At 42.4% G+C, this 26,720-nt stretch overlaps 3 protein-coding genes and 1 non-coding gene across 8 annotated transcripts in view; 3 read left to right on the top strand and 1 right to left on the bottom strand.

Moving 5' to 3' along the window:
- The window catches only part of ZNF410 (zinc finger protein 410), a 33,530-nt gene extending 29,962 nt beyond the window's left edge, over positions 1–3,568 (top strand). For all 5 annotated transcript variants that reach the window (XM_016134823.2, XM_016134824.2, XM_016134822.2 and 2 more), the window contains one exon: positions 1,285–3,568. In XM_016134823.2, the coding sequence (XP_015990309.1) occupies positions 1,285–1,310 (26 nt within the window). In that variant the 3' untranslated portion in view covers positions 1,311–3,568. The remainder of the gene's footprint in view (positions 1–1,284) is intronic.
- Positions 2,463–15,030, bottom strand: FAM161B (FAM161 centrosomal protein B). The gene is made up of 9 exons (XM_016134818.2): positions 14,907–15,030; positions 11,748–12,070; positions 10,422–10,972; positions 8,547–8,893; positions 7,958–8,085; positions 5,974–6,138; positions 5,636–5,735; positions 4,091–4,233; positions 2,463–3,505 (listed from the first exon to the last, which is right to left on the bottom strand). Exons 1-9 carry the CDS (start codon positions 14,955–14,957, stop codon positions 3,367–3,369), a joined length of 1,947 nt encoding a protein of 648 aa, XP_015990304.2. The 5' UTR covers positions 14,958–15,030; the 3' UTR covers positions 2,463–3,366.
- A 218-nt stretch (positions 15,031–15,248) lies between these two features.
- Positions 15,249–26,693, top strand: COQ6 (coenzyme Q6, monooxygenase). Its single transcript, XM_016134825.2, has 12 exons — positions 15,249–15,433; positions 18,851–18,985; positions 20,014–20,072; positions 20,368–20,491; positions 22,410–22,540; positions 23,205–23,312; positions 23,401–23,463; positions 23,661–23,768; positions 25,404–25,606; positions 25,686–25,801; positions 25,964–26,130; positions 26,566–26,693. The coding sequence occupies exons 1-12, from the start codon at positions 15,268–15,270 to the stop codon at positions 26,593–26,595; spliced, it is 1,410 nt and encodes a 469-aa protein (XP_015990311.2). The 5' UTR covers positions 15,249–15,267; the 3' UTR covers positions 26,596–26,693.
- LOC118601024 lies at positions 20,835–21,021 on the top strand. The gene has a single exon (XR_004950144.1). It is a non-coding gene; the product is annotated as a U2 spliceosomal RNA (small nuclear RNA).
- Positions 26,694–26,720: the final 27 nt, after the last annotated feature.

A 26,720-nucleotide genomic window follows, 5' to 3' on the forward strand; every position in this document is an offset into this window, starting at 1 on the left:
AAATTCTCCAGTTTAAACTTCCTGGAAACTTTGACTAAAATATCTTCCTGCAAGCTAAATGTGAGTCCAGCTTTGAAAAGAGCCTGGGTGTTAGTCTCCTAAATTGGGAAATTGGTCAATTACAGCTGATACTCTCAGCTTTAATTTTTTGTATACATACCTTAATGAATATCTGTTCCTACTGTTCTCTGCCTCACTATGAGTTTGCAGCTTTTATTTTATAAAGAAAATAACATCCTGGGACAAAGTAGTCCTTGAACAAAAAAGGTAGTAACAAAATCATTAAAAAAAATTATTGTTCATATTGCTGGGGTTCTATGTATGGAAGATACCAGGCTGAACCAACTGAGCATATAGAAAGTATTCACTAGCTCTTTGGATGAGAACCATCATCTGAAAAAGGGGTTTTAGGTTGTTTCTGAGTACTCACAACTCCATAGTCTTTACTCTGACCCAGAATACAGAATGAAAACCATCAGGGTTCTAGAATCTTAGGATATTTATTGGCCTTCTGTCACTATGGCAACAAAATATCCTGAGTCCGTAAGCCAAACTATTGTTTGTGTAGTCAGGTACTCACTAGCCAGTGAAGGAGGAATCTATACGTACAGGGAAATCAGAAATAGTGGAACCAAAAATCTTATGTCAGTTAGTGTTAGCCCAAGTACAGGGTGCAGGTTCAAGTAGAAGTTAAAGGAATGGAAAGCTATTCCCAACGTGTTCTGTCTGAGAGCTAGAACCACTCAGAATACCTTTCCTGTGATAAAGGGAGACAAGTCTGAGAGAGTGCCACAGGGTGGCAACTAAAGACTTTCTACCCTCAAGGTTTCTATTGAAAGGTGGATTTGTACAATAATTGATGAAATTGGGTTCTATTTTATTATGAAAAGAAAATGGCAGGAATGATATAGTGAAATCCAGACTACTCAGATTAATTCTTGAACTGGAGATGTATTTACTTGGTGATCTCAGTTTGGAGGAAGGTAATTTATATAGAATTTAATAATATGGAATTTAAAGAAATTCAAACAAAATTTAAAGAAACCACATATTTTATTGCCATAGTGAAAATGCCAGCATCAAGGAGTGCCCAAAGTGCTGTCTCAAGGCCAGTATGTGAATGAGATCTACCAATCTATGCAGGTATCTTGCTTTGGAACTAGATATCCTTGACTCATCCCTCTAGCACATTCCCCACTCCTACTCCGACTTTTACTTAGTTTGAATTGTTTTCCCTTTTATTTAGTGGTAGCTTATTCCAGATTTCATTTTACTCTTTTACAGTTACTAAACCAAGGAGATTTAACTGAAAGACGGACATGAGCATGGGTGCTGACTCCTGGAAGAGCAGCTCTCTGATCCCAGAGTGCATGTAGTGGGAACAGGTTGCTTATGGCTGATGATCTGCCAGAACCAAAACAAATCTGTGAACAAGACTCCACTTTTCCTCTGTTCATCTTCCCTGGCATAGAAGATGAATGCAGGATTGCATCTCTTCAGACTACCATCTGATCCAGGCAAGGAAGAAGCAGTGAATGTGAGTTGGGTAACTATACCTACCTCGGTTCCCACTGCAAAATTTTGGGATGGACTTCTCCCAAAAGTGAATTTGATTATATGTTGGCTGAAGTTTCTCAGTATGACTATTGAGAGGAGGTTTTCCTTTGACAAGCTTTCATGACAGACTCAGCTATCTTTTCACATGGATGAACCAAGTCCTGCCACCAACCATAAAACTTCACCAAGAAGTTGAGCTTTCAAGATGCCTTGTTGTTTTGGAGAAGGGAGTGATGTCAGTTCTGTTGTGACATTCTCCCTTTAGCAACCTGAGTAAGAGACTCTGCCACTGGGCTGCAAATAAATAAAATTAATTACTTGAATCCCTACTTGGCCCAGGCTGAGGTACTATGTTGTCCCATACACCTCTACTTGGTCACTTTATTTGTTTATGGAACATACAGTAGCATGTTAAAAGAAAATTTTTTAAGTTAAAAATCACATTATTCAGAGCTTCAGTTGTTTTCCCTTTAAATAAATGAACAGCCCAGTCAGTTCTTTGGCTCCTTGTTTTGGACAAATTTGTTTTCTTAGGAGATTAAGAAAGTTCAGTCTTTCCCTTTAAGATAAGGAACTGATTTACCCTTAGGATTCCATGCAGGTAAAACTGAACTCAGGAGTCTTGGGGAACATGACACAAACATCTTCATCTCTAACTAGTAAACCCAGCTGATAGTTTCACAGTATCGCTCTGTCATCGCCAGAAGGGACTGTGTCTGAGTCTGGAAAATTGGCAATAACAACAGATACTTTTCCCAGAAAGGAAAAACAAAAAACATGAGAAAGGTGCTCGTGTTACAGTAGGCACTCTTGCTATCATCCTGTCTGCAGCTACTGAGAGAGAATGTCTAATTGGTGAGAAGAAAAGTATTCCAAAGGTCACTTACTAGTAGAAATTATGGCTGTTAGAGAAATTTCAATTTATTTAAAATGAACCTTATGCTGACACACACTCAACAGTGGCATATTCTAAACAGATAACAGGAAAAAACTGATGCTTTAATAAAGTAATTATAGTTCTTAATTTGTTAATGACATGTATAATCATCCTGTCCTATGTAGATTGAGTTCGTGTCAACCGTATTAATGCCAGCTTTTACTTCTTGTAGCCTTTTATACTAGAGTGGGGTTCTCAACCAAGGACATTTTACCTGGGACATTTGGGGATATCTAGAGATGTTTTTGGTTGTCACAACTGGGGAGAAGGGGGTTACTGCATCTTAAGTGAGTAGATGCCAGGGATGCTGCTAAACATCCTACAGTGTACAGGGCAGCTCCCTCTCCCTACACCCAACAAAGATTCATCTGGTCCAAAATGTCAATAGGGCTGAGGTTGAGAAATCCTGTACTAGAAGCTGCAGCCTTGTCATCCCCCTGGTTTTTGTTTCGCCCATATAATATTTTCAAGTAATTTTTTAATTAGTTGGCTTCTGTTGAAAACACAGTTGATTTGGCAATTCTGGGCCTGTATTCCAGCAGAAACTCCAGTCCCTACTATCTCCTATCTTACACTCAGCCCATTTGACCGATTTGTTTCCTGACTAGCCCCTGTAGGCATCTGGGCTTGTGCCCTTTTTCTGTACCTGGAATTTAAGTGTGAGGCACAAAGCAAGAATCCTTAATTTAACTCTGATCCCTCCACCCTCAGCCTCTCCACTTTGAATAACTTGAGCTGCTTCCTGTTATCTGCTACTTTTCTGCATTCTCCAAGAGTAGCGGTGACTCAAAATGCAAGTTTTTACCTGCCTTGATTCAACCCCAGGTTCGCTGCTTAATATTATTGAAAAGCAGTAATTTTAAGTGTACTGATTAAGAAAGTGATTTGAGATTATCTAGCAATTTATAAGACAGCTCCTCCAGTTCTTTCTTGGGGCTTGTAGGCTGTTCTAGAGATTCTTCTAAGTCCTGATGTGGATTTCTGGTGCCGAGTTTTGTAGTTTCATGAGTGCTGCAGAATAAATTAAAGCATTATGAAATAAAATTTTTAATTAAAGCATTATGTAAAGCTTAAGGATGGTCTCAACATTTTCATTATTTTATATGGGGTGAAAAGGGAAATTTCTAGGCACAAAATGGGGATAGCAACTAGGGGAAGGGGCCATTAGGACCTAAGAAGCAGAACAAAATTGAAAATAATGGCGCTACTATGCTTTTCTCCCTTTGACATATGCTCTCAATGGAGGAGGTGGTGCTAATGAGGTACTTTAAAAGAGCGCTATAAAAGCAGTTTTATCATTTTATAGGAAGTGAAAATATACTTGATTTTTCTTCAAAAGTGGAGTGGAAATACTTTGATGGCATTGGAACTGGAATGGAAAAATGATATTTCAAATTTGAGGAATCTGAACCTAATATACAATGGTTATATTTTATTCACAGCTGTACTAATCTCCAAATTCAAATGTGATACTTAGACATCTCTGGATTAGTATTGTGATCTCAAAATACGAGTGGCTATTCTAAAGGTTCCTCCCAGTGGCATTATTAGGGACAGCACCTTAGGGAGCTGCAGGATGACAGCATCTCAGATTACCTGAGGTAATCATGGCCTTCTGACTGTCCCTTCCACTGTGTAGCCCTGGTGCCCTGACCCTTGTTCCTCACAAAGTCTTCATCCAGCCCGGCTTGCTTCAGGGTATCATGATATCGCTGTTCGGCTCCTTTCCTGGCAAGGTCCTGTGGAATGGAAATTAATGTCCTGTAGCTGTCTTGTAACTCACTTGGTAATTCTAAATTACCAATGCTGCCCACCGTACCACCTCTCCACTAGTGGGCAGAGATTTGCATGAAAATTACTTAGGGCTTTGTTTTCAAGCCTTAAAGTGCATAGGAACTACCTGGAGATTTTGTTAAAATGCAGATTCTTATTTGGTAGGTCTCAGATGAGGCCTGCAATTTTGTGTTTCTAAGAGTCCCAGGAGATGCCAGCTGTTGATTACGGAGCCACACCTTTCAGAATCAAGGACTCATCAGATTTTTGGAAGTTCAAGTAAGACCCAGATGAAAATGATGGAATAAAAACTTAAGATTTAAAAGCAACCAAACCATCATCAGGAACACTAAAATATAACAAACAAAATAAGCTGCGCTAGTAAGACTTTTAACAGGACAGATGGCCTGCCTGTGGACCAGAAAAATGTTATTTTTTTAAGTGTTTGAGAGCAAAACCATATAGAATACTGAAAGATCTGTTGAGATTTGAGTGTGAGCTTGCTTGAAAAAAACATGAAGAGGAAAGGTCAACATGAGAGATTTTGGACCATGCATGTTGATAAATGTTGAAAAGTAAATCTGAGACAGTCCGGTGTGTGGTAGGTGTATGGACGAGCAGGCATGGACGCAGGAAGTGCCTAGAAAATGCACTAGCCTAGAAGATGGAGGTAATGCCCAGCCATTGGAACCAAGTCACTAGGGAACCCCAACTTGTGTCTTGAAACTCTGGAGAGGCGAGGGACCCACGGAATCTGATGTAGCTCAAAGCTACCTGGGCTGGTGGCTTCTCTAAGGCTGCTCAAGTAGCTCCAGAGCTTCCTTAGGGAGGTCTCAACTGAGTCAAACTCCCTAAAAGTCCAGAGAACATCTTAAAATGATTCTTCCAGCCTGAGGGGCACTTAATCTGGAAGGGGTCTTGTGGGGTGCTTGTGAGCATCCCACCCTGTGGAGATCTATAAGTGTGCCACACCTCTAGAGGCTGCGGCTGCCCAAGGGACCAGCACGGCATGATGTCTTCTCAGCACTGTGAACAGTGGCTCCAGACAGCTGAAAAGACTGGATTTTCAGTCACATTAGTGAGCTAAAGATGTTCTTACTAACAGCCAAACTGTTACTGTGTCTGGTATCTAACCCCACTCTAATTCAACTGAAAGCTGGACTATAGTGAAAACTTGAAGTGAAATATCTCATTATAAATGTCTCTGGAATCTAGTCTTGGACGTGTTTTGGGGAAAGATGGTACTAATAAGATAGGCCCAGTTTAGAATCTTTCTGAGCCTCAAGGAAATGTTTAATACCCAGATATTGTACTGTTTCATGATTTCTAAGAGCCTTTTCATCTAAGAAAATGATGGTTTAGTATTACCTTGGTAACTTGTTCAAAGAGATAGGGCCTTGTTTGTAGTCTCTTCTTCATTTCCTCCAATTCTTTCTTATACTCTTTTGCTCTTTTACGGTCATTGTTCCTGGAATTAACAAGATTTTAAAAATGAATTGTCTTTTTCCAATCCAGAAAACCCTTCATTCTAGTTAGGCAGAGTAACTCCCATGGACATTGTAATCCTAACTGTGCCTGGCAAAACCCATGACCACGTGCAGTTATAGGAGCCTCCCCTACCTAGTAAGTCCATTTTGCCATTTTCAAGCCCAGTGATCTGTTGGATCCCAAGACAGTCACCCCTTTGACATAGGGAAGACACTGACCGGTTTTCTTTCAGCTTTGCTTTGAACACCTCCTCCAGGCTTTTATGGGGATCCATGGCTTTTGCACGCAAGGTCACGGATTTAGACATTGCTTGACACTTCTTTTTGTGCATCTCCAACCACTGAGTACTCTCATCTGCTTTGTCCCTTTTTTCAAGAGAACTTCTAAAGGGAAGAGGCAAAAGAGACTATAGATGACCAACTTGAGTATGTTTAAAAGCGATGTTAGTAAACTCTGGAAAGTTGGTGGTTTCTATGAATGGGGTGGATAATTTACCTCCCTAGCAGTTCAGACAGATTGAGATTCTGGCATTAAGTGCATGGGCACATGATGCCTTCCCAACACTCTGAATACGTGATATTCTACCCCAGGAGAAGTTCATTAATTGAACTGAAAAACAGGTGAGTTAATATACTCTTACTTAAATAGCCAAACATTTAGGCTTCTTGCCTATCTGGAAACAAAATACTAGTAGTTACCATTTGCTGAGCTACCCACTCTGAATCAAAAAGCCCACAAGTCCTTTATATCCACTATTTTATGTAATCCTCACAACTGCCCTGTGAACTAAGAGCTATAAGCCCCCTTTTTATAGGCAAGGAGATGGAGCCTCAGAGAGGGTAAGGCACTTGCCTAAAGCTACCCAGCGTGCCAATGGAAAAGCCAGGATTAGTGTATAAACTGTGCTCTAAACAGTGGGCTGGAAGGTGCCTGGGTTCATGGTCATTTGGGAAAAGAAATCTGCACTTCTACAGAGACCTAGAAATGGACCTTCTTCAATGTACAGATGATTTGGGGTCAACTTTTAGCACCTAGTTTGTGTAAATATTCTACAAGTTACTCTAGAGAGTTCTATTTCCCCCGTTCCTGCCACCCCCCCAAACGTTCCTGCCCCCCCCCCCCAAACCGATCAAGACTTGCATTTAGAAATTTACATTCAAACGGACAGATTAGGAAGAAGGACATGAAAGTTTAATCTGCCAGTAGGTCAAATGTCCTGTTGCTAGAAGGTAGGTATAGACATCTAAAGGTGGGCCAGCCCCTGGTTCATGAGACCTATTTTATTGAGACCTCAGGATATTGAGGCATTTAGCCTTGATATAGTAGCTCTATGAAATTTGAGAAAAAAAGGGACCATCCCTTGGATTTTAAATACATTTCTACAGTCCCTGTTGTAGGTCTTTAAGGACCACATAGGTTCCATTGTATTCCTCTAGGAGCCCCACAGGAAGGCACTAAGATCTCTGCTCACTTCAGCTCAGAGGCCTAGTGGAAGAACTCCTGCTGGCTCCATGAGAACAATACCATGACAGGGTCAGTTCAGTTAAAGAGTGAAAAATAAGGAGGCTCCTGATTTCCGACTGACTTCTAATTGTTGCCCAAGATCAATCTCAGAGAATCTCAAATATGTGCAATGGATGCCTCATCTTCTCTGCGGCAGGGTTAGCCACCTGTCAACATGCTTCTCTGAATTCCTGTCCCTAATGGCTCTTTTTACTCTCATCTATGGATCTTCACCCATATTGTTCTAAAATCTTCTTTCCTGCCTTTGGCTCATTCCTCTTTTCTTCATGTTTCACCTTAGACATCTATTACAAGAGACTCCTGCCCCAGGACGCCCAGTGCCCCCCACCCCCAGTCCTCTGTATTCCCTCATCATCACACTACTCACAAAATATGGTCATTGCTTGTTTTTCTGTGTTTCAGACTAGATATTAAACTATAGATTCTATAAGGTTCCTCCAACCTTAACATTACACCTGGCACAGAGTAAGCTCCCATGACTATTTGCTAAATGATGGCTAGGTGTTCTCCAGTACAAGTGTGGAGGGCCACATGTATTCCTGTTCTGATCAGAGAATTCCCTTCCACCCCTTTAGGTCTTTCTGATAACAGGAAAGGAAGCCCAGCAGCAGGGTAGTTTGAAATGTCATTTGGGCCAAGATCCAAGCATTATGAGTCTCCTTCAGCCTGACCACTCACCTGACTGCAGATTCCCTCTTCCTGGTGGCATCTGTGATGTGCACAGGGAGGGTGTTGGCAGAGAGGGAAGCAAGGCCACTTAGAGAATGACTCCTTGGCCGGGGAGTGGCAGGTGACTGTGGAGAATCCTAGAAGAAATGAAGGCTGGTATTGGTGTGACTGCATGTATGATTCATTTCTATCTTAATTAGGAATTAATTTCAGTGAATGACTAGTCTGAGAATCTTCTATCCTGAGATTAAGGGAGAAATCTCAAATTTAGTAACAGGGACAGACTTAGACTATCAGTCCTAAAGATTTTAATCAAATGAGAAGAGTTCTTTGGAACTGGTATAGGGACACAACAATTGATCCCAACTTCCTGCCTCCCAGACCTGCTTGACCTTACTGAGAGAGGGAAGGAAAGGAAGGATTCTTGTGATCTTAAGTTTATAGGAATTGTGGTACTGCAGATCTGATTACAGCTGAACCAGTGTTTTAAAAGAATTACAATAAAAATGTCATGAGAAGTGCCTTCCATTGAGACCTGACCTATACCTGGATTTTGGGCCTCAGGCTCTGACCCTCCACCAACAGCCTGGGCTCTCACCCTCTTTTCTCCAGCGGCAGCAGCTTCACAGGGCCGCTGAGTGCTACGCAGGGTGGTGGTTCTCAGCAAGAAGGGCTTGTTACGAGTCACCTCCCGGGTGTTCCTTCTCTTTGCAGCTCTTCTCTGAAAGGCCTTGTAAAGGGCCTCATAGTCAGGGACGGCAGGATTCACCCGAGGCTGGAATTCAAAGTTAGTCTGCAGAAACCCGAGCTTTTCCTCCGAGGTTCGGGTGGCTGTGCGAAGCTGTGGGTCAGCCCGGCGACTGGAGGAGATGATGGGGGAGGAAGCCATCTGGAGCATGTCCAGGGCTCTCATCTGGATGCGAATTTTCCTGAAGAGCTCAGCTTCTGTGGAGAAAAACAAGGGTGGTGGTGGGTGAGAAGGGACTAAGACTCATACTGAAAAGTCTGGAATACTTCCCTCTTTTATACACTAGTCGTCGTGTGCTGGAGCCAATCGTTAACTTTTCAGGAATTTTGTGAGCCAGTTGACATCATGTGGGAAGCCTGAAATTGGCCATGATAGACATATTTATACTCTAGAAAATGGCAAACACTGCAAATCAGCTTGCCTTTTTTTCCTTTTTGAGAGCTCCTTAATAAATGTTGGCTAGGACGACAGTGCCATATGCCAAGCAGGTTGTAGAAGCAGCTGCCATTCACATTTACTGAGCACTTTCTATGGTTCCTTCTTCAGAGACAAAGCAGGAGGAACGGGCCAGTCAGCTGCTCCTCTCCCAGGTTTCCTTGTCTCAGAGAGAGACCCCACCCTCCACCAGCTGCCCAGGCCCACTGCCCACATCAGTCCTGACTCCTCCCTCTCATCTTATCAGTCTCATGTTCCACTGCCGCCGCCTCCTCCTCCACCTCACTCCAGTTCAGCCTCTTTTCATCGTCCCTGCTACTAATTTCATAATTTCTCAACTGAATTGTTGAAACAGCCTCCTGTTAGATCAACATCCTCCAGTCTTGTCCCTCCTCCTTTAATTATTTCCACAGTAATCAGAGTGATCTTTCTGAACTGCCTATCTGATCAAGAGCTTAAAATGCTTCAGTGGCTTCCCAATGCCAAGGTCTATAAGGCCCCAGGTCTGGCCTGTGCCTGCCTCTCCCTCCCAAATCTTCCTCTTCTCTCTTCCCTCTACCTTTCCATCCCTTGAATGTGCTCAGCTTTCTCTTACCACCGTGCTATATCTCTGCCTGGTACACTCTTCCTCTCTCTTCATCAAGTCAACCACAGTTTATCCTTCAGGGTCAACTTCAGTGCTCACTTTCTCTGGAGACCTTCCCTAAGTCTTCCAACCCCGCACTACACCCTAAGTTAGGTCTATTATATGCTCCATAGGAGCATATAATAGGAACTCCAGGCTTTCTCCTTTAATCTTTGCAAATAACTCATCATATTTGCAATTATTTGTCCATTATCTGTCTCCCTCCTCTGTCCACAAACTCAATGTCTGTTTGTTCGCCTAGAAAAGTGCCTGAGTCCCTTCACTGAGCCACACTTCTTGAAATGAGTATCTCACCAGAATGAGGGAGGGGTGGGGCTTTCCTCAGGGGCAGCTGGCTAGTGGTGGCACTGGCCTAAACTGGTCTTTGGATGTCTCATTGGTTCCCTGCTCTCATATCTGTGCTGTCGCAGAGGCCTTCATATCCACTCACTGAGAAAGAGGTCAACAGGACAAACCTGGGGTGCTGCAGGACCTCTTCTCACTCCTCACTCCTCACAGGGCTCCCTGCATCGAGTGTGGCCTCTAGCAGGTTCACCTAAACAGCTCATCTCCAAGCCAGGCTGACCCCTGAACCTGACTAAATTCCCATGGTACCTCTTGGTATCCCCACGCAGGAGGCAGCAAGGTGGCAAGGATATCTTTACCTTGGAGTTTGTCCCCAAGGGCTGGCTCCAGAATGGACTTTGGGATCCTTCTGGTGGCCTTCTGTTTGGAGACCTCGGCCTTAGCAGTGGCAACTAATTCTCTTTGTCGAGCAGCTTCCTTTCGTTGCTCCTCCTTCTCCAGGAAGCTGAAGGGTTTCAAGGAAGAGAGGAGCAGTTCCTTTCTCTTCTGGATCCCTGCCCGCCTTCGGGCCTCATTGCGCTCCATGATCTCCTGGTAGAGGGGCAGGTAGACATGCGCAGGCACAGGCTGTGCCCGGAACTGCCGGTGGCACTCGGCCTCCTCCTGGCCTTGCTTCTGGGCCTGCTGCCTCTCACGCTCAAAGGAGGCAGGTGAGGCCAGCCACTGGGCCTTTTTCCGGGCCTCGCGCAGTGTCATACGGAACGGCCGAGGGACAGTGATGGATGATGCCCAGGAGCTGATGCTTCTGTGCTGGGAAGGAGGCCTGGAGGCTGAGGGTGGCTGGGCCTGATCCTTGGGAATGTCAGTGGGAAGGCTGCTCAGGGAGCTGCAGCGTCTTGTGGAGTCATACCTGGGGTGGAGAAAGCAGCTGTGAGTGGAAGACAGGGAAGCCAGGAGGCCTGGCTCCTCCGAGATCCTCCTCCCCGCTCCTCCCCAGTCCTCCCTTCCAGCAGGTTGCATCTAGCTTCTCAGCCTAACATCAAAGCCCCACAGGCCTCTAAGCCTTTGCCTTTCTCAACCGGGCTTCCCTCCTTGCCACAGGCCATCTAGTGGTCTCAGTAAGAAGTCTCTTCTCCAAACTGATTCAAGAATTGCCACTTTCCACTCTGATATTTTCATACTAGGGAGAGAACAGCACAATGGAACAGAGCAGAGTTTTAGGGTGAGACAGAGCCAGGTTCGAACCTTGCTTCAAACAATTACCAGCTGTGTGACCTTGAGCAAGTTTCTCTTGGAACCTTAATCTCACCTACAGAATGGCAAAAATAATACCTACTTACAGAGTTATTGGGAGGAGAAAATAAATATTAAATGAGATAAAATACACATACACATAACAGGGATTGGCCAAGGTAAATGACTTTGTTGCCATTCTCAGGGAGATAGTGTGTTTGGGAAAGGCATCCGTTTAATCAGTGCCAATGACTCAGATGACTAATGGTTCCCTAAAGTGATTTAGGACTGCTGGGTAGGAATCAGAACAAATGTTTGGATCTGAGAGCAAATTCTGAGCTGGAGCCTGCATAAGTGGCAACTTGCAGAAGTGGTCTTTGCTTCACTGAGGAAGAAGAACATGACTTGTTAGAGTTGTGCAGTGAAACAGCTGTCGAACTGCAGTGCCTTACCTTGGAGATGGGGTGTACTGGACCTGCGGCGGCGTCCCCATGCCTTCGTCTTGGAAGCAATTCTTCAGGTCCTCATCATCTTCGGAGAAGTTATCATCACTGTCTGGGTCAGAATTATAAAGGGATTCCAACAGGCACCACATGCTTTTTTGCTTTAGTACTTGCAAGGTCTCATAAATGCTCCCTGTTGAGTCAGAAGAAGTAGAATCTGTTTCCTCTGGGCTGAGGAACTCATCAAGTTTGCCAGCCCTGGGCAAAATCAGGACATCCCCAGATAGCTCCTCTTCTGCCTCTGTGTCTGAGGAGGATTTGGGAGGAAATACCTAAAATGAAATAGAACAGACTAAGGTCAAACATAACCTCAGATTTATTTGAGACATAACTTCAATTTCACTTCGAATAAGCTTCTATATTAGAGACTGAGGAGGAACAAAGAAAATTAAGATGTGTCCCTTGCTCTAAAGTAATTTCACAAATTGGTATATGGGGTATGTTTGGTTGAAGGTATCAATCCCAAGAAAGAATATACCTACCAAGAAGGACTATTTGTGGTTAATTTGGCTCAAATTCATAAACACGGTACAGCAGCCATTGCTTACAGAGGTCCCTCATGCACACTGCTATCAGGGAAAAGCTGCAAACTGAGCTGCCAGTCCCCTGCACTGTGTTCCTGCCATGTTAGTTGACTTTTATAATAGAGCTCCTAGGACTATAATTCAACAAATGTACTGAAGAGTTACCCTATCCAACTGGAGCTCTGCGACTATATCCATTTGCATATTTTCTGACCAGTCAGAATATGTTGAGTCTCTGGACCAATCAAATTGTGTGAATTTGGATTCCTCATTTGCATGAAAATGGATCAGTCAGGAACCACGGAGCAGGCACTCTTCTCTATATAAGCCGGCCTTGTCTCTGCCTCAGTGGAGCACCCTGTCTATGCCTCTCCCAGGTTTGCAAATTGAACTGTAACACCTGAGCTGCAACATTGGTGCTGTTTCACAGCTGAACTGTTTTACTGAATAAAGTCTCTCCTGTACTGCACCCCAAATTAGGGACTCTTGTTGGCACTGAATTGGCAGACATGACCTTTGATTGACGAAGGTCAGGAAAGAGAAGCAAAGAGCCAACGTTGGGTCTCTATTTAATGCAGTGATATGGCAGCATTGCCAGAGTACCTACTCTGCACCATGCATTCAGCCCCCCTGCATTCCAGGAATCCTACCCATGACCTTGGCTACACTCTGGGCCCTACACCTACTTGGATTTTACCTATTTGTTGCCAATCTTCCCCTGTCTACAACTCTACTTTCCTCATTTTGTAGCTCATTTCCACTCTCACTAGGAATGGATAATTAGCAGGAGAGACAATGTGGTCTAGCTGAACAAGCAATGTCCTACAATATGGGAAACCCAGTTGCATTTAAATACTCCGTACAGAAAATATTTATTGGATGGCTCATGTGCACTAGGTGTTGAGCTGAGAACAAGACAAGCAAGGTCTCTACTCTCATGAAGCTTACATTCTAGTGAAGGAAGATGATATATGATAACAAATTCTATGAAAGTCATAAAACTGTGAGACTAGAGTGATGGAGTGGCTATGGGAAGCTTTTCTTATATGATGGGCTATAAAAGCCCATTGGATAAAGACTATATGTATATAGTTGTAAGTAGCTATACAGAGATATATTATGGTACATGTGTATACATGTACTATAATCAGTTAGGTTTATTAGTTTGCTGCAATAAGCCATGGAAAACCATGGGGAACTTGGGAGGGGGGCAGCTTTCAGCAAGAGGGGAGGTGAAGGGCTTTTTTTTGTAGGGTTAGCTTGTCCTGAATAATTCTGATGAGAGTTAGGAGAAGCAAGGATCAACTCTGGATGGATGTTGTCATCAGGAGGGCACAATTTAGTAAGTGGGTGATGGAGCAATTTTTATTCAATAGGTGACAAGAGCAAAGGGGGGCTGGGTAAGTAACTGGTAAGTAAGCATAATCATTTAGAAGAAAGAAGTGTTAGTCATTTTATAGGTACGATGTGGCCATGTGGGAAACTGTTTTCTGCCAAACTTGCTGCTGGTCTTACTTGTGTCTATTACAGTCTGAGTTGTATTTTCTGAGTCCTTTTACTTTCTCACTGTGGAGGAGTTTCAGATTGACATCTGACTGATGAGAAGGAGCCAGCCTTGCTAAAATCTGGGATAAGGAGATTCTGGGTTCAAGGAACAGCAAAGGCCTTGAGGCAGGGATCAGGGGCTAGAATAAACTTGACTCTTAGAGAGGCAGAAAAAGGGCCAATGAGGCTGAAAGACAGTGTCATGAGATGTCCTTAGAAAGGCAGGCACGGTGCCAGGATGGGACTCTAGAGGATGACTGACTGCAGCTGGAAACCAATAGGGGGCAGGCTGCTGTAGGCCTCCAGGTGACACCTGGAGATGATTTTACTGGGTTCTCTAAGGTCCAGCTCTAATACTGAAAAAAAAAAAACACTGGATTCTGAGTCAAAGGTATGTATGTGCGTTACCCCTCACTCTGCTAAGGAAGAGCATGTAATCTTAGGAAGACTTCTTTTGTTAAATGCCTTTATTGATATATAATTCACATACCACAGTTAAAATAATTCAACATACTATAAAGTGTATAATGGGTTTTAGTATATCCAGAGTTGTGTAACTATCACAATCAATTTTAGAACATTTTACTCACCCCTAAAAGAAACCCCATACCATTTAGCAGTCACTCCCTATTTTCCTTAACCCTCCCAACCCTTCCCCACCTCACCTGCCTCCTCACCCCTCACACTCCCTCGGCTCCAGCCCTAAGCAACCATCAATTTACTTTCTGTCTCTATGAATTTTGGGGCAAATTTCTTAGTCTCTCTGTGCCACAGTTTTCTGCACAAAGTAGAGACAACAGTCGTGCTAGGGTAGCTGAGAGGATAAGCAAAAACTGAGGGCCATTCCTATGGTTCTGTGAAGAGACTGACAAAAGGCTGAAGTGGTTCAGGCCCAGAGTCTCTAAATGCTATCAATTTTAATCCCACGCCGGACCCGCCCCTGCCGTCTGTTTCCAAGGCAACGTCAAACAGTTTCTTCTTTTACGGATTCCTTTACGAGGCGCAGCCTTGATTCCTCCCCTTCTCCTTCCCTCCTCACCTGAAGGTTCCGAGGGTGGCCAGAGGCTCCGGCAGGACTTCCCACGGTCATCTTCTCACCTGGGCAGAGGCAGAAGGGGCAGTGACAGCAGCGGTGGCTGCGCTAGCTATGCAATCAGGTTTCGCCCCTTCCTAGCTTTGGGCTCTGATTGGCTCCCAGGCGGATGCGTGAACCATTCTCCTTACCAGGGAGCTTCCAATCCATCCCGCCCATAGAAGCAAGGATCGTTTTCTGATTGGTGTAGTCTCTGTGCAAGTTTTATTTCCGGTTCTGAGGCCGAGTGGCTGAGGCGACAGGCAATAATAGGGCTCTGACCCGGAAGTGCTACCCAAGGTGGCCCTAGCGGGTGTAAGTCGGCAACATGGCGGCTCTATTGGCCGTGAGGAGGTGTGGGGCTGCACGTATAGCTGCCCGGAAAGGCCCGCTGGTCTCCTGCCGGAGGTGGGCTGGCGCCCCGGCAGACACCGTGTACGATGTGGTGGTGTCGGGTGGAGGCCTGGTGGGTGCCGCCATGGCCTGTGCTTTGGGTAAGCGCATCTCCAGGCTAGTAGTGGTGGGGATTGGTCCATGGAGGAGCGTGAGGACTGTGGGAGGCCTGGCACTGTTTTCCCAAAGTCTGAGCCTTGTGGATCTTATGGTTCGTTCCCTGCCTAGAGGAGCCCCCGTATCCCAGGGCAAGTGTTTGGTTCTTCTGGGTTCCAAAGGGTCAAAAGTGGGAGGGACCTTAAGAGTCCTTCCAATGACACGCAGGGAAACAGACCTGCTCAGGGTTATTTAGTTATGGGCACAGTTAGAAGTAATCATACATGCTTGAATTGGGCTAGCCGTTTTTTAAAAAACAGCTTCATTGAAATATTTGCATATCACAAAGTTCGCCTACTTAAAGCATACTATTTCATGGTTTTTAATAAGTTCACAGACTTGCGCAGCCACAAGTTTTAGGACATTTTCACCCTCTTCCAAAAGAAACCCAAACCCATTAGCAGTCACTGTGCTTTTCCCCCCTATCTTAGCTCTAGGCACCATATATTTGAACCCCTTTACCCTTTCTACCTCCACCCCTTTCCTCTGGTAACCACTAAACTGTTAACTATGACTTTTTAAAACATAATTATCAATAATTGAGCACTTACTATGGATAAGCATATTTTAAAGTATTTTGCATACTTATTTAATCTTCGTAATCTTGATTGTAGATTGTGCAGATAAGGAAGTTAAAACTCATAAAAGGTTAAGTAACTTGCACTCAAGTTGATAACTAGGAGATACAAAGCTTTTTTGAGACAGACAAAACTCACTGGTAGGTATATACACCCTTGAATCCTGACAGCCATTTTGGTTGTACCTATTGGTAAATGGACCAAAATAGTGGTTCTTAAGCTCGAGTGCATTTAAGAATCACCTGGGTTGTTTTGTTTTGGCGTTTTGAATGACTAAGACAGGCACATATACAAAATTCAAAAGGATTTTTTTTTTTTTTGGAATTTTGAATTTTGAAATACAAAGGGTATAGGGTATAGAGTATAAAGCATATAAAGACTTCTATTTTTGATTGTTAACCACCTAGTTCTCCTTGAAGGCAGTCGTTGTTACCAGTGTGTGGAGTATATTTTAAAAACGAGGATTCAAGGTTCCATGTCCAGTGACTCTGGTTCAGTTTGTCAAGGTGGGGCCTATTGCTAGCAAATACCTCCAGAGATGGATGTGGCGGATCAGAAGACCACACTTTGAGAATGAGAAACACTGGGAAGAACTTAACTGTCTTGTAATGACTTTACCTCTTAACTTTATGCAATTCTGCATGATATGTACCTGAAAAAATTTTCAATCTTACTAAAACTTTAGTGTTAATGTTTAGTGTTTTGGAGTCTTAACTTTTTTTTTCTTCCTATCTTGTTCTCTTTCTCACTCTTTCCCCCCATGCCCCAAGGAGGGAAAGCAGCAATTCTTTAATAAATCGAAACAGAGAATTCTGTATTGTTTATTTTTCTGTCTCTTGAACATAAATATAAATTCTGAAAGTCAGGAATAACTTTAAATAGACAATTACTATGCAGAATTATCTGTATAAGTTTACAAAAGAAAGATTATGGACTGAGTACACCAGGTTGTGAGAATCACTGCTGTAAGTGCCAAAATTGCCAAACTCAGGTTTACAAAAGAAATACACACTTGCCGATTTCCTTAAAAAGCACAGAAAAAATACTGAATGTTAAAACATGGAAGTTGAGGCTCTGGGAAGTTTGGAAATTTTTCATGCAATTTATTCAATGAGCAAGCCTCTGCTTTTTTCCTGTACAACATTTGGGACTCATCAACGTGAGACAGAGACTGACCTTGGGCAAATCCTGTCCCTTAGGTGGGTGTGGTGTGGGGGTTTTCTGCTGTTGCGTTAAGTGAACTACCTGCTTGGGATTTTATGTGTGCTAATGTGTCCCCTCAATCATCATAGCATGTATCCCAAAGACTATTCTTTGTCAATAGTTTATATGTCAGTTGACTTTATATTTCAACATCCACTTAATTTTAGATGGATGCTTTAAAAGCGAAAAATTTCCAGTAGGCTCTTCATTTGCCCCATAAGTCAATTATGTTTTCCTTGATACTTCTTCAAACGCATATTAGTTTTATCTTTTAGGTTAAAATATCTGTATTTCTCTCTTATATTGTTATTCATAAATTATTTCCTCTAGTATCTTTTCTCCAAATGTGTTTCTTAAAATGTTACATTAAGTAGCTAAAAAATAAAATATTAAATCTGGCTATATTTTATAATGTGTTTGGAAATCTAATTCTTTTACTGTTAGTTTCCTAGTCTCTTGTTGAACAAAAATATTTGCGAAAACATTGAGTATCTACTTTATGGATTAAAGAGGTCCAGCATTTGCTTGCTGGAGAGATTAGCCATGAGAAAAAAAAAATGGTTCCTGTCCCCAAGGAATTTAGAATCTAGCAAAAGATTAAGATTTGTAAATAATCAAATGAAATGAAAGCTCTTCTAGAACAAGCAACCGAACTATCCTGAGGAGGAGGTTTATGGTATGAAGAACACTTCATGGGGGAAGTGAGGCTTGAGTGAGTAGGATCTGAATGTGGAGGTGGCAGGTGGGCATTCGGGTGGTGGCCACTGCTAGATTAAAGTTTAGGAATGTGATGGAACAGAAAGCAGTCTTCTCTGCAGAGCGTGGTCCCTGCTCCCATCCTCCAATGTTAATTGCTGTGATTCTGTCATTCAGGTGGGGGCGCAGAGGTGGTAATCCTATTAAACTGTTTTTCCTTTTTTCTTGGCAGCAGCAACTCACTGCTTATTTCCCTCCTTGTATCTTTCTCTGAGACACTGTGGAGGTGCTGACTGTAATGTGCCGTGGACACCCAGTAACAGAATCCCCAAGTCCCCTTTTCATTTCCCTATACAGATGTTTTAGGACCAGATTTGTAGGCACAATCGGTGTATTTTTGTACTGCTTTTCTTTTACAGACTAATGCTTTATCTTTGATTTAATCTTGGGGCCACAATGAGTTTTGCTTGTTAACTACATTTTTGTTGAACAGGATTTCTTATTTTCAGTGACAATACTTTGAAGATTGGAACTAGCTGATATCTAAATACTGTAGTTACTTTTTTTACTTTATTCTTCCTTTCTAGGGAATTCCACTAGCTCGGTATGTGTTCGGCTGTTATTTGCTTCTTTGTACCTGGTGGGTTGGACTCTAGTCTAGAGAAGCCTTCCAGTGGTGGGCAGGGTGTCTCGCATGGCCGAAGTGGCTATATTATCGCTTAGGAGTGTGCATGGTGTTTCCTTTTTGTGTGCTGGGTAAGAAATTTGTATTTTAAGGGCTAAGGAATTAATCTGTTGCTTCTCTTGGAAATGAAAAAGAATAAATTTTGATTTTCCTAAAGTGATCTAAAATTTTGTTTTTTGTTTTTTGTTTTTTTTTTTAAGGGCATGATATTCACTTTCATGATAAGAAAATTCTGTTGCTAGAAGCAGGTCCAAAGAAAGTATTGGAGAAATTGCCAGAAACTTATAGCAACCGGGTCAGCTCCATTTCCCCTGGCTCTGCAACTCTTCTCAGTAGTGAGTAGAACATCCTCTCTCATAGAACCAATCTCCTCTATCTCTTGGCTTTCCATTGTGTCCCGTAGGGCAGAGTCACCAAAGCATCTTGCGAGGAGAGAGCTTACTGAGGTGGGTGTGGACAAAGGGCTGTGGGCTGGTAGTGTGGTGCGGAGTTGAACAAAATTGTTAATGTGTCCTTGGGACATGTGGGTCCATTGTGTAGACTTCATTTGTTGGGTCATTAGGAATTGGTGGAACTGAAACTATAAACTAATTATGACCATTCACTTCCAGTAGCAGCACCCTCTTCATTCTCAGAGTTGGCCCTCTAGGGAGCTAGGCAGCCTGCATGATAATTGCTTTGGGGTGTAGATGGATATGTGCACACAGAACCAGTTGTTAGCAAATTCTCTTTAGGTCTCTGCCAAATGTTACTCCCTCGGGTCATCCTAGATAGAACCACCCTATCTAAAATTAGACTCTTGCATCATTCTCTAGCCCCTTATACTGCTTTATTTTTCTTTAGAACAGTTGTTACTACCTGACATTATATATATTTTATTACAAATAATAAAGTAGACTTAATAAATGAGAATGTCAGCTGCAGAAGGCTGGAGATTTTGTCTATTTAGTTTCCCACTTTATCCTCAGTACCTAGAATTGAACCTGGCAGATTGTGATTGCTCTATAAATATTTCCTCAATGAGTGAATCTCTTTAGTACCATAGAGTTAAAAAACAAAAAATAGTCGTTGTCCAGAGGGTTTGTAACTTTAATAGGATGATGAAGAAAATAGGATGATGGATTTTTTTTGAAATTTCTTCTACTCCAATGTGATTTGACCTTTTGATCATGAAAGCTGGGTCTCTTTTCATGCTATATAATCTGAACTGGGGAACAGAGTAGCTTAGCTCCTAGCATTAAACAGGATGGAAGTGGAGAATGTTTCTCTGTTGTGAAGAATACTGAAAACAGCCTCTAACATAGCAAGGTGGAGGGACAAAAGAAGGATGCTCTGGTCTCTACATAGATCCTTTCTTTTATAGGTTTTGGTGCCTGGGACCACATCTGCAACATGAGATACAGAGCCTTTCGGCGAATGCAGGTGCTTGCTTTATCACTTGTGGCAGGATACCTTGGTCTGTCTTGTATTAATTGGGGTCTACATTCTCCAGGTTTTCTGTGAATGTGGGAAGAATCAGATAAAGTCACACTCAGTCTAAGGAAGTAGAGGGAAGTATTCCCAAGAGAATTTTCTTTTCACCTATATCCTGTCAGAGAGACTGACAAATTGTGATTTTTCTGCTTCTGTCACCTGGGAAAGCACTACTCAGGTTCTGATTGGAGTAACGTTTCCTTTTCCTCGGGTTATAATACTGACTTTCCCTTTGTGTTTCCAGGTGTGGGATGCCTGCTCAGAGGCCCTGATCATGTTCGATAAGGATAACTTAGATGATATGGGTTATATAGTGGAGAATGATGTCATCATGCACGCTCTCACTAAGCAGCTGGAGGCTCTGTCAGGTGAGGCACCCACCTCTTCTGTCTTCCTTTCATTCTCTGGAAGATGAACTGCTTTAGAATTACTTGAGGACTTACTGGAAGAAAGGATCCCTTTTACAGATACTGAATGTCTACCATAAAGAAACATTCCGTTAGTTATCTCAGGATGGTTCTTTTTCTTTTTTTTTTTTTTTATATCTTTATTTAGGTGTAACTTATATACCATAAAATTCACCCATTTTAAGTGTACAGTTCAGTGATTTTTATTATATTTATAGAGTTGTGGCACCATCACCACAGTATTATTTTAGAACATTTCCATCATCTCAGAAGGAAACCTCATGACCATTTATAATCATTCGCTATCACTTCCCAGCCTTTTGGCTAAGATCAAGTATAGTGTCTGTCCTTATTGGTTTAATATAATCATTCCCCTTTTCTGTCCCCAGCCCAATACCGCTAGTCTCCTTTCTGTCTTTTGGGATTTGCCTATTCGGGACATTTCACATAGATAGAATAATACAATATATATTCTTTTGTGTCTAACTTTTCTCACTGAAGATATTTTTAGATTTATTCATGTTGTAGCCTATATCAGTACTCCTTTATTTTTTATGGCCAAACCTATTCCATTGTGTGACTATACCACATTTTGTTTATCCATTCAACAGTTGATGGACATTTGGGTTGTTTCTACTTTTTGATTGTGAATAATGCTGTGGACATTTGTGTATAAGTTTTTGTGTGGACATGTTTTCATTTTTTCTATAGTAGAATTGCTGGTTATATAATAATTATGTGTTTAACATTTTCATAAACTGTCAAATTCTTTCAAAGAAGCTGCACCATTTCATTTTCCCACTACCAATTATATTTGGGTTCCAATTTCTCCACATACTCACCAACACTTACTCCCCCTCTTTGTAAAAATTATAGCCATCCTAGTGACTGGAATGATACCTTGTAGTTTTGTTTATATTTTCCTGATGGCTAATAATGAGCATCTTTTCATGTGCCTACTGGCCATTTGTATATCTTTGGAGAATAATCTAGTCAGAATCTTGTTTGTTTTAAAACTGGATTATTTGTCTTTTTATATTTTTCAGTTATGAGTTCTTTATATATTATGGATATAAATTCCTAATCTGATATATGATTTGCAGATATTTCAGGGTCATTCTAGAGAGAAAAAAATTGGAAGCAACTTAAATGCTTTTTGATATGGGATAGTAGTTCATCCATGTAGTCTAATTTAGATCTATTATTTAGTTTCTTAGAAATATGTCCCATAGATATTGGTGAAAAAATGTATGTCATTTGGTCCCATTTGTGCAAGTGTGTGTGTGCTGAGTGTGTGTGAGGATGTGTATGTGCACACACATGCTTAAGAAATTATTCGGAAAGCTATATGGCAAAGCCTTAGCTGTAGTTGTCTATAAGTGGTATGATTAAGAGTGATTCCCCCTTTTAAACCTTTCTTTGTTCAGACTTTTACAGTGAGAATGTAATTTTTATGATCAGAAAAGTAAAATAATTCCCAGTGGGAAGAAATATCTTGAAATCTAGAACTCATTTGAGCCCACGGTATTCCTGCGCACTTTACTCTGAGGCATGCGTGGGCTCGTTCAGGCGTAGAGTGAAGCTAGAGGAGCAGGGACATGAAGAGGGGAAGAGTGCCTGGGATAGGCTGCCGATTCGTTGAGAACTTCTTTTTTTTTTTTTTTTTTTGGCACTGATTCATTATGTTTTTGTTACCCTCAGACTATAGCATCAGTCATAGGAGTTATTTATTTATTTTTTAGATATTTTCTTGTTGAGGCGTAAAGAACAAGAGACATCTGTCCTGGGACCTTGCTTTAGATTTAATTATGGTTTTATCCTCAGCCTGCATGGGCCGCCTTTCTAATTTAGTTTTCTTTTTCTCTTCTCACCTCCCTAGACCAAGTGACGGTTCTCTACAGGAGCAAAGCAGTGAGCTATACCTGGCCTTATATGCTTCCCGTGGCAGACTCCAGCCCCTGGGTTCATATTACCCTAGGTGATGGCAGCACCCTCCAGACCAAATTGTTGGTAGTTGAAGATTCTTATTTTGCCAGGGGTCTTGCATATCCACATCTTATCCTCAATTCTAGGGCCTCTAGTTTTAGATGTAAGCTATAGTTGATGTTAATTTTAGGGAAAGCTCTTGGTATAAGGACCAGTACCCACTTAACACAGCTCAAATTAAGATGGTCTTATAAATCCTGTACAGGGAGTATTCTGCATCATCTGAAGTCTTGAAATAAAGGACAGCTGGCCTCACAGGGACAGGAACCAGAGTGTCAGAAATTGAGGCCATTCTTTCCCTCTCCAGAGTCCTGTAAGTTACTCATCTCCTTGCATCTGCCATGTTTTCTCTCTGCTCATCAGCTTCCCTTCTTACATGGCAGCCATCCCTCACCTCACATCAGGACCATTTAGCTTTAGTCCCTGCCTTATTGTTTTCTAGTTCAACTATCAAGAATTTGGCTGAGTTTAACCTGTGGATCGTATGTCCAGTTTTGGTCCGTTAGCTGAGGCTGAGGTCACATATGTAGGGGATATGGATGAGGCAGGCATGATAAAAAGTTGCCTGCTACAGACAGGCTTGCCAGCAATTGGAACTAGAGAAAACTTTAGGAGGCAGAGACAAACTTCTGGAACAGTCTCATTTACTAAAAGTCATAAGGCTTAGCAGTCTTTTGTCTCCATGCAGATTGCTGCAGACGGTCATAACTCAGGAGTACGGCAGGCGGCTGGGATCCAGAATGTTAGTTGGAACTACGACCAGTCTGCTGTTGTGGCTACTCTGCATTTATCGGAGGTAAATCTTGAGCCCACCATCGCCATCTAGGGACCCTGCTTGTGTTTAATACGTGTACTTTTCACAAGAACTCTTCTTTCCATTTTAGGCCACAGAAAATGATGTAGCTTGGCAGAGATTTCTTCCCTCTGGGCCCATTGCTATGCTTCCGGTAAGAAGTCCTCCTGGCTAGTCTGCTTGAACACATCCAGTTTTCTTTTTAGGATTCATTTCTTCTCAGCCTTTTTCAGGTTTCAAATGAATATGCCCAGGCTAGCTTTGTCTCCCCTTCTTACCTTCTTTTATGCTTGAGAGCTCCCAGGAACAGAAGTTTTAGCTCTTAGTATTGATGCTGTTCTTCTGACATAGCTCTCAGACACCATGAGTTCATTGGTTTGGTCAACGTCCCATGAACATGCAGCAGAGCTGGTCAGCATGAATGAAGAAAACTTTGTGGATGCTATTAACTCTGCCTTTGTGAGTATCGACCTGACCACGTGATGGGGTAGGTACAGAAAGGTAGTTTTGAGTGGGAAAAAGAAATAACCAACCAGCTGCCCCTTTGTAAATGTAATGCTTGATCAGGATTATATGGAGGGCTTTCAGGGAAATGCAAAACAATGGAAATCAGTAACTTGTATGTTCTTTTGAGGCTTGTGCACTGCCGTTATGCTGAATGAAAAAGCTGCCTTGGTGGTAGTCAGCACTGGCTTTATTTGAAGCTGTGCTACTTGGATAATCTTGAACAGCTCAAATAGGCCCCAAGTACCTGAACCTTAAGCCTGATTCATCAGATGTGCTCTGGCTGAGCACATTTCCATGGAGAGCTTAAGAGTGAGCTTTGTAGACAGACACGAGTTCAATACTGGTACTAACTGTAAATCTCCTGAAAAATGGAAATACTGTCACCATCCTCTCAGAGATTAGTAATTAGGAATAAAGTCTAAAGACTTTTAAGATGAGAGACTGTAAAATGCTTGTAACATACCTAGTACATTATAGGTGCTCAACAAATGGTAATGATTATTCTGGAGTAGTACAGCTTTTAGATAATATGGCACCAGTATTTCTGGAGATTAAAAGCCACATTTATCTAGAGTCACAAGTAGTAATCATTGGTAACATTTATTGAGCACTTTGTGCTAGATACAGGTGAAGAGTTTTACTTGTATTACGTATTTAATTCAGTGACCATTTGAGGTAGGTCCTATTATTATTATCATGCTTATTAAGAGATAGGTAACTTGCCTGAAATTATACAGTTAGTGGCAAAACTGGGTTCTGAGATCAGGCTGGCCCTCAAAAAACTGTGGTTTAACCACCAAAGTCTACTACCTCACTAATGACTTCACACTGTTTATACTGATCAACTTAAGCTTCACTGCTCTGTAATAGCAACAAGAATAAAAGGAACTGAACATGTTGAAGTGGCTCTGAAGATAAATGCTACCCCTCTCTGAGTCATTTAGCATATGTTCCTGGCACAGGCCTTTGTAGTACGTTCATTTAGCAACAATTACAAGTGCTTTCTCTATAGAAGGAGCTGGAGATAGACAAATGAGACACAGTCCCTGCTTTTAGGAAGCTCATAGTTACATGAAGAGAAAGGTACATGAATGACAATTTGGGTACAGTGGTAGAAGTATGCAAAAGATGCTGTAGGAGCATAGAGGAGGAGAAAACGTCAGGAGAGTTTGGAGGGAGGTTTATAAAAAGACGTGACAGCCTCTGGATGCTCTGAGGTGTGATCCTGGTGAACTAGAAGTCGGAGGACATTCTAAGCAGAGGGGAGTGTCTGAGGCCAGAGGATGCTGTAGAATGAGCTACGTTGTGGCTGGTGCAGTTATTGAGGGTGAGGACTAGTGAAAGGTGAAGGTGAAAGGCAGGGGCAGCTCAGTAGCAGTTTGGCTCGATCCTAAAACGTGGGGAGTGATGGGAAGCTGTGTTTTTATTTATTTGAGGGACTTGTCACTTGGGGTCTAGATCATTTTAGGCATATTAGGTATAATTACCCTTGGCTTTGGTTATTAAAAGGGTTTCCTTGTCGAATTTTTAACTCCCTGCTTGTCACTGATGAAATTTCCCTTTTGTTTTGTGGCTGATGCTACTCAGTGGAGTGACACTAACCACACAGACTTCGTTGACTCGGCCAGCTCCATGTTGCACTATGCTATTGCCTTTCTGAAGCCCACTAAGGGCTCAGCTCGTCAGCTGCCCCCAAGTGTCGCCAGGGTGGATACCAAAAGCCGAGTACTGTTTCCTCTTGGGCTGGGACATGCTGCTGAGTACGTCAGGCCTCGGCTAGCACTTATTGGGTAAGATGATAACAGAGCAGGGCTGCTTCTCTCCCACTTGGCTGCTGGAGGCCACGCCTGAACTCCGCTTTATCCTTAGGGATGCAGCCCACAGAGTCCACCCACTCGCAGGACAAGGTGTCAACATGGGCTTTGGGGATATCTCCAGCTTGGTCTATCACCTCAGTACTGCAGCCTTCAATGGGAAAGACTTGGGTAAGCATTCAGGTACCTTAGAGGAGTATTAAGAGGTCATACAGTGAGGGAAAATTGGGACCTCAGGATTCCCCTCAGTAGCCAGATGCGGTGGAGAGTGTGGTTTTCTAGGAAAGAAAACTTCACTGTTGGATTAGGATTTAACCTTCCTCTTTCCTCCAGGCTCTATGAGCCACCTCACAGGTTATGAAACAGACCGACAGCGTCACAACACTGCTCTTCTGGCTGCTACTGACCTACTAAAAAGGCTCTATTCCACCAGTGCCACTCCGCTTGTGCTGCTAAGGACGTGGGGCTTGCAGGTCACAAATGCAGTGTCTCCACTCAAAGTAAGGTGGCTCACGGCTCTCCAAGAGTCTTGTTCACTGAGGAATGACTTTGGCAATGACTTTTAATGTCTTTGAATTAGTTTTCTTGGCTGTAAAATTATCTAAATATTTTCCCCAGTGGTTAAGAGCAAAAAAATCTCTGGGCTTGTTGGTGCTGGGGCCCATCTAAGCAGTAACTTTATACAATATAAGGAAGGACTAAAATAATGAATCAGGGCTTTTAAAGATAAAGATGCTTAAACTCCTATTGCTGTTTGCCAACTTTTTTGCTGAGAAACTTCCATTTAAAGATGCTTCAGAGGGCCTCTTAGGAGAAATAGCTATCTGGGACTTGACTAAGTTTTTCCTTTAATCGCTTTGGATATTTTAACATATTTTCTTCACCTGCCCTCACACTTTACAGTGTCAGAGTACAGTTTGTTTGTTTTTCTTTAGGAACAGATTATGGCCTTTGCAAGCAGATGAATACTTCTATTCTGGAGATTATGTTGATGAAAAATGAACATCCCTCCCCAAGACCATCACATGTTTTCAAGATTTAATAAATTTACTTTATATTAGAATTCTCCAGTCTCTTTTTCTTCTTTATT

Source organism: Rousettus aegyptiacus, unplaced genomic scaffold (genome assembly GCF_014176215.1).
Source record: "Rousettus aegyptiacus isolate mRouAeg1 unplaced genomic scaffold, mRouAeg1.p scaffold_m13_p_3, whole genome shotgun sequence".
Taxonomy (NCBI): Eukaryota; Metazoa; Chordata; class Mammalia; order Chiroptera; family Pteropodidae; genus Rousettus; species Rousettus aegyptiacus.